Source organism: Gavialis gangeticus, unplaced genomic scaffold, assembly GCF_001723915.1.
Source record: "Gavialis gangeticus isolate Ggan-Ray unplaced genomic scaffold, GavGan_comp1, whole genome shotgun sequence".
Classification (NCBI taxonomy): Eukaryota; Metazoa; Chordata; order Crocodylia; family Gavialidae; genus Gavialis; species Gavialis gangeticus.
In genome coordinates this window covers 21,509,003-21,517,124 of record NW_017729004.1, presented here as the reverse complement: position 1 = coordinate 21,517,124, position 8,122 = coordinate 21,509,003, and the positions used below count along the sequence as shown (strand labels likewise).

The window sequence follows — 8,122 nt, the reverse complement described above, 5'->3', positions numbered from 1 at the left end:
TGAATTAAATTATCAAAGGTGGCAATATGGCATCACAGAATGATTTATTATGGGTGGCATGTAATAAAACAATGTAAAGTCCTTTAATGAGTCATTAATCCCCACAGTTTCCCTTTTAGGAAGGAAATAGACTCAGACACTTGTAAGGTAAATTGACTTAAGTTAAATTAATGCATCTGTTGTCTGGAGGAGCAGAGAACATGGAATTTCATGTGCACAAAAATAACAAGCAAACAGGGAAATTGGTTGCAAGATGAAAGTGCCTTCTGTTGGAGATGACTGGTGTGTACATGGTATTTCATGGGTCCCTATTAAATCTGAGGAAAAACTGTTGGAAAAAGGATCTAAAGTAAAGTTAAAAATCATTTTGCTTAGAAGGAAGAAATGACAGTTATGTTTATCGATGCAATTAAGCAGAACCATAGAAGTTTCCTACAAACTTCAATTTAGAAAGTAGAGAGTAATATTATTTATTTAATAAAACCATCATTAAGATTGCTGCAGTTTTTAAAAAAGGAGAATCTCTTTAGCTTACAAATCACAGCACCTATTAGTTGCACAGCATCTATTGAAGAGTGCTATGTTTCTGCAGTGCAGTGGTTTGGATTTTGAATACCGGCAGCCAATAAGTTCTAATTTTTCTAGGAAACATACATTGTTATCTTTATGTAAGAACAATGTATTAATTATCTAAACATTTGCATTACTACATATAACATTAACTTTATGCTTTATGTTCGGTAGTTATTTGCATTCAATTTCCTTGTTTTAAAATAAATTGGACACTAACTATATAGCAAAATAAATGTACAACAGGTCCCTAATTCTGCTTGCAAACTACTTTTCCCTTCATGTTTTTTCTGTTTCTCCTGAATGCCTTTGTGAGCTTTAAAAAAGATATTTTAATACTGTGCTAATCACAGTTCATTTAGAAGGCATTTTACTTTGTGTTAACTAGGTTAACAGTAAGGGTATTAAATGAACTGCAAAGGTATTTACATTTCCTAGAAGTATTTGTCAGATACTTAAAAAAGGAACTCTTCATTTAAAACGTTGCAATGCAATATATTTTTAATTGTTCATTTTACATGGAAAGATTAAAAAAAAGTTCTCAAAATATACTTAGTACTAAATTTTAATGTAATTTGGGATGATTATCATCTCTTGATCAGGTAGAAAAGTCCAAGTGATAACTCCCTTGTTTCACTAAGTAAGTGACAATATAGCTGCCATAAATAGGAGCCTGAAAATCACAAACTTAAATTCTGCCTTCATATATGTACACGGATTCCCAGTGACTTCACCGGGATGTCTGAAGGTAGAATTTGGTCTTGCATCTCTATTTTGATTCCATTTCTTCTTAAAAAAAAACGAAGAAAGGAGAAACGTGATATTGCAGATTAACTGATGTGTGAGGAAGAAACACTTGAGTTTGTGGTTCCTTCTGGGATGAGAGCTTTTTGGATTTTTTGGTCTCTGCTGAAGCAGAATGAGTACTGACCTACAGACTTCAAAGCTGGCACAGCATCTGAGCTTGATTTCAAACTAAATCGTTCAGGAAGCAAAAGGGGAGTTTTAGTTTGCTTCAGATAGTCTGACCTGGACTTGCAATCTATCAAATTCTGGAACAGTGGAAGAGAATACTGATGTACCAGAATGTATGTACGTGGATGCAAATCGCATAGAAATCGAACAAGAACTTCAGTAAATTAGTGCCAGGATCCTATAATTCTCTATGCAGAAGTAATTATAGGTCTGCATCTTACTGGACACCAACTGGTCCTCCTCACTTCTCTATCCTGTATGCTGGCTGAAAGGAGCAGCATGTGACTCTACATGCCCTGTGTAAGGCCTGGGGAGTCTTCCTTCTGGACAGGAGCTGAGTGTGCAGCCATAACACTGTCTTCCAAAGAACTCCCCAGGTATAGAGGGTGCTGTGTGGCACAGCTGCAGCTCACAGTACTACAGATAGTCTTGGCAGTGATTTGCAGACAGCTGGGACACCTTGCCAGAATTTATGCAGTCTTTCATGGTTGTCTACATTATGCTGAGGACTAAGGTGCAGTCCAAAATAAGGAAGGCACAAAGCATGTGCACTATGTGGAACCCTTGACACTCCTCTTGGGCTGGCAATTCTCTACTGCATCTCCTCGCATCTCATCCCTTGCCAGTTGGCTCAGAGTCTGTGCTGCTGCATTCACTCTGCATCTCGTAACGCCCAAGGAGGACTGCTACCAAAAACACCCCTTTGTTGAAGGCATAGTGAGGGCACTCATGGGGACATGATTGTGACATGACTTCCTCCAGCATAATATCCTGTAACTGCTGTACAGTAACGCGAAAGTTACACTGTTATAATGGAGATTAAAAGAGGGAACACTTAATTCAGATACAAACTTGTAAATAAATCAAATTAGGGTCAGATTTTAGAAGACAACTTTCAGTATAACTCTGCTCTCTAAGCGGTCCCCTTGTGAATACAGAGAAGAGCACTAGCCACAGCAGACTGCTGATATTTAAGGTAAAATCTTGCATTCTGTTTGAGCCCCCTTGGGCTCCTTCATCTTGAGTCCTTGGTTGGGGAGGAGGGGGTGGAGGAGTGGTGACATCCCAATGTGATGTAGCTTCCAAACTAGATGTCACTCATAGTAAAATATGCAGAGCTGTGACCCTCCTTCTCCTTTCTTTGGAAAGGTGAGGAATGAAGGAATGAGGAATGGAGTAGTTAACTATGTTGACACTTAAATTATCATCACCAGGACTCAAATATCTTGCAGAGATAGATGAGTGTAGCTGTTAACACCTCAGAACTATTGTGGAAGGCTCTCTGCAGGCTCACACAGACACTCCCACAGCAGCTACTCTTTGTCATTTTCTTTGCAGCCACAACAGTTAGAAACTTCCTTTCATTTTTTGCTCAAAAAAAGAATCTGCAGAACGAGAGCAGCTTTAGACAAACACCAGATCACTGAGTACTGGCTCAGGCTAAACTCTGACTCGAGCTAAATATAATCTATTAAAAATGTATATACAAAATCTGTATAAAGCTAATCTGTATATCCCATTTACGAATGAATCTCACTTACATTTATAAGAATGTCATGAGACTGGAGGACTCATGTTCAAGCCTGTGACCTCTTTTCTTCACTTTCCTGGAGTCTGCACCTTGGTCAATGATAAGCTGTTTGACTGCTCAGTGTCCTTAGCTAACAGCTTCTTTGCATTCTGTAGGGCAGTATGTAAGTCCTCCAGGCCCAAAGGAAATGGATTTTGATGATAGTTTAGTAATTTCTTCAAAGTCCCATTGAAGTCCCATCTGTTTAGGGTGCAGTCTAATGCTGCCTCTTTTATATTTACAAATACTTTTTTTTTCCACTAAACATAATTTTACCCTGATGAAGGATTATTCATTAATTTGTTCCTGGATGAATAGTATAACACATTATTTTATTAATTTACGAGTGGACTTTTGCTTTCACTTTTCTCCCAGAGCTATAAAAATATCTTACATCTTCTAGCATTGTGTTAAATTTTCTAGGGATTTTTTTAAGAGCATTTGCATAGCACGAACTACTATAGATTCAGATGGAAAATATTATTCCTTATTTTTGCTGAGTACAGTGTGTATCATTTTATGTTGGTAACATTCTTTTTTTTGGTTTTGATGTGCAGGCTTTCAAAGCAGATTGCTGATAATGAAAGGAATTATGAGCTGGGAAAGGATGTGAACTTGGCCAAGTCTCTTCAGCAATATCTTACATACCTAGGTATTCTCACCCAGTCTACCGCTCCAAATTTATCCCCGAAGATGAAGAATGACAAGGCTTCTGTTAAGGTGCTTTCTACATTTTAAAAAAAATTATTTCTTCTCTTATCTTCTGACTTCACTCTATTTCTTAATCTCCCTTTCTACCGTGCCAGCCAACTTTGTTGTTTAAGACACAGAGGCTACTGTACAAAAGCAGCCTCCAGACAAGGAATGAGCTGATTAAGGATATGCTTCTGATATGCTCTGTTGTTACAGCATCTGAACCACCCTCCCCCTGACATGCAAGTACTTCCACTGAAATGCATTGTAAAATATTTTACGCAGAAAGGGTTGTGCATTTACCTGAACTCAAAAGATAGACGCCCACCTATTTCTTTTTCGTAGAATTGTGTCTGTCCATCTCTTTCAAAAGAAATCCAACTGGCTCTACGATGGACTAGATATGCTTATGACTAGGATCATGTGCTACACTTGTCTGCAATAGCAGGGGCTTGCACTTAATGATCCTTCTCTCCTTATGTCCTATACTCCCAAAGGTTCATCAAGTCCAAAAGCAATGGTCTAGCTGGAAGAAACTGGGAGTTATTCATCTTCTCTGAAATGTGCTGGCAACATGTAACGTGTTAATGTATCGACTGCTTGCATGCTGCTTAGGCAGCAGGTACGCCCGAGCTGGATTTCTGAGAGTCAGAGCAATTCACATATGGAAAAGAGACTTTACTGGTGATCCACTGAGTATTTATACCACACTAACAAATATTTTTTGTGTTTTGTACACCAATCCAATGAGACCATCTGCACTAACAGAATCCCAACAATTTTACAGGTTGTGCCTGATTCTTTGTTTAACTGTAATGGGTCTGAAATATATTCTAGCTAGAAATTATAATAATAATAAAAAAAAAAGTCCCAAATGTTATAGCCTGGAATCAGAAGCAGTAATACACAATTTATGGGATACAACAACAGGTGCTTCTCAAGGGTAAGAGACGATTTCAGGCAGCAGAAAGGTAGCTTTAGGAACTAATGAAAGGCCCGCTCCCTGTGGTGCCGTACCTTGGCCTTTTTGGATTTTGGTTTTTGAGTTGGAAGGCACTGAATAAGGTTGTTATTTTTTTTGAAGCGTTGTCCTTTAGGGAAGTAAAAATTTGTCAAAAAAAGTATTTCTGTGGGTCTGGTACTGTCATGCAAGTTCATAAATAATCCATCTGGCTGAGCTCTTCTGTGGGGAAGCCTGCCGCGATGACACCACCCACCAACACCACCGAGCGTTGTCATGGCGATGGGGACTGAGAAGCCTGGGGGAGTGGGATAAAGAGCAGCAAATCTGGAAATGAAGCACGTATAGAAACAAATTGTAGGATTCTTTCCACTGAGGAACAGTTGAAAACAACAGCTCGCGAGTCAGACTGCGTCACCTGTGCTATAAAAGAGAAATCAAACAAAAGGTTGGGGGAGAGGCTCAGAAGCTAATGAGTATTGCTTTTTACACCGTCCTACCCACCTCTTCTCCCCTCTCAAATTCAAAGGCAATTGCTGATCTTTACAGAGAATCAAGGGGAGCCTTCCATATTTATACCCTGGATCACTGTGTTATTAAACGCACAAAGCACAAGTTAGTCTGTTCGAGAAGCCTCTAGACAGCTGGTAAGAAACGTTACCTTGGAAAGGAAAGTAACTTTAAGACAGTATTTAATGCTGTCATGCCACCTGGAACAGGTGTAGGGTTTGTCCCATTTGATTGCACATTGTGACAGAAACTTCGTGATTTCTTACTATTTTTTTTCCCAAATATGGATACCTTCTGAGCAAACATTCAATGATTTCATTGCCTCCCACCTGTGTTCTTTGCACCTTTTGGCTGTCCTCATTTAAAACATAAGAGCACCAGAGGCACAAATTCTGCTCTCACTTAATGTTGCTACCCTTCACCTCCTACCTTTTCTCTCTCCTAATAAACCGTCCTCTTCTGAGATTCTTGCTAAAACCCTAGTTCATTTATTTTCCTTTGTCATCTTACTCCTGTTTATTTTGCTACCACATCTCCCCACAAGCTGCTGGGACTCGAGGGGATGGAGGGTGAAGTTTGTAGGAATAGCGTTTAGTGTTATAAAACCAGGGCTACAATTAGGTCAAACAAGAAACTATAAAATTGCTCTGATGGATATGAACAGCTGGTTGAAGATATAGTAGTGGCTGAATGTCCATAATGGTGTCCTGAGAGAACTGTGGGCAAGATTTAAAAAAATGAGTACCTAAAATTAGTCTCCTAAGTTTTTACTTGGGAATTGAAGTATGGGTTTATAATAGGAGGCTAATTAAAAAGGTCTCCTGTAGTTTTCCTTCTATGTTTTACATACAGTGTGTCCACGTGCAAATGCTCTGGAGTGGGTTTACTCTAAAGGCAGGGGCAATGCGTAGGGGGTGCACGTGCACCCCCTGAGTGTGGCGGTGCACTCCCTGCAAAAAGCACTGTTGGCAGTGCACGTAGGTGGTCACTGCTCGCCATCCCACTGCCAACAGCGCTGATGGCATCTGTGGGTGGCCTGTGATTCCCCCACTGGTGGCAGTGGCAGGTGGTCGCCAACCCTTGGTCGGAGCTCACCACCCCGTTCTCGCCTGCTGCCAACAGTGCTGGCAGCGTCTGCAGGAGCTCCTCTGCTTACTGCTGATGTGCTCCTGCCACTGTCGTGCCTCCCCAGCCGCTGGGGCATGTGTCATTAATGTCTAAAGTAATTTATTCTAGAGTAAACCCACCCCAGGCAGGCATCTACATATGCTGGGAAGTGGGAGCAGATTTGCTGCTCATGGCAGCAGTCTCCTCCTGCCACTGCAGGCCCTGCAGTGGCCCCCTGCAGCATCCAGGGGGAGTCCTAGACTCCCCCTAGGTGCTAGCCCAGGAGCTGGAATAGAGCACAGGGCCAGGAGACAGCTGTCTTTTGGGCTGGAAGACTGTTTTCTGCCCTCAGGAGCTGCTTGCTGCCGGGGTGGGCTCCACCACTCTAGCTCAGGCAATGAAAATGTCCCCCTGCCTGAGCAGCAGGGAGCTCCCAGCCCCTGCTCCTCTGTGTGATAAGAATCTCCCAGTCCCTGCTCCATTATACTGGAGCTGGGCAATAACATAAGAATCTCCCAGACTCTGCTCCACAATCATGATTGCTGCTGCTCGGGCAGGGGAACATTGTCCCTGCCTGGTTTTTGGTGGTGGAGCCCACCCCAGTAGCAGGCAGCTTCTGGGGGCAGGGAGTGATCTCCTGCCCCCTGCTGCCTGGCTGACAGGGAGCACATTTACTCCTGGTTGGCCATCTACCCATCTCATACAGTGCGATAAGCAATTGCAATTAAATTTGCTACTTGTATTTACAGGTAGCAAATTTACTCTCAATTAGAGCAAATTACTGCACAATAAGCATCTGTATATGTAGATGGTGATGCTTACTGTGCAGTAATTTGCTCTAATTGGGAGTAAAGTATTTTGTGTACCTGTTATGTGTTTATATAATATAAAGTGACAAATTTGCAGTTTCATCAAGTTGCAGCCCAACTACTTACCATTATAAAATGTACAGATAACAAAACAGGATAGTCAGGCCCTCTGTCCTCTGCATGGTCACTTTGAGGGTCACCTTACACCCAACAGCAACAACTAGTTGTAATAACTATATTTGGGATTCGATCATGTGACACAACAAATTTACTCTGCAATTTACCTTCCATTAGAAAAACCTTTTTTCGACTCTGTTGTATGCACCAGTTTGACTGTCCCACTACCTTTCATAGTTTCATAGTTGGTAGGGTTGGAAGGGAACTGAGCAGATCATCAAGTCTGACCCCCTGAAAGAATTTTGGGATCAAATGACCCCCGGTAGGTGATTATCTAGCCTCCTTTTGAAGACCGCCAGGGTAGAAGCGAGCACCACTTCCCTAGGAAGTTGGTTCCAGATCCTAGTCGCCCTGACTGTGAAGTAGCGCTTCCTGATGTCTAGCCTGAACCTACTCTCAGTCAACTTGTGGCCATTATTCCTAGTTACTTTTGGTAGTGCTCAGGGGAACAGGGACTTTTGTGTTCCCCACTGGCCCCCCTGGTAAGTTTATAGACATCCACCAGATCTGCTCTCAGCCTTCTCTTGTGGAGGCTGAACAGGTTCAGGTCCCGTAGCCTCCCCTTGTAGGGCCTGCCCTGCTGTCCCTTGACCATGCAAGTGGCCCTCCTTTAGACCCTCTCAATGCTGTCCACATCGCTCCTGAAGTGCGGAGCCCAGAACTGGATGCAGTACTCCAATTGTGACCTGACCAATGTTGCATAGAGACCGAGGATCACCTCCTTGGACCTGCTTGTGATGCATCTGTGGA

General features: G+C 42.0%; 1 protein-coding gene across 1 annotated transcript in view; it reads left to right on the top strand.

Annotated features, from left to right (window-relative positions):
• The window catches only part of PTPRN2 (protein tyrosine phosphatase, receptor type N2), a 1,174,657-nt gene that overhangs the window by 392,596 nt on the left and 773,939 nt on the right, over positions 1 to 8,122 (top strand). The window contains exon 5 of the mRNA XM_019507947.1: positions 3,673 to 3,835. Coding sequence (XP_019363492.1) covers positions 3,673 to 3,835 — 163 coding nt within the window. The remainder of the gene's footprint in view (positions 1 to 3,672; positions 3,836 to 8,122) is intronic.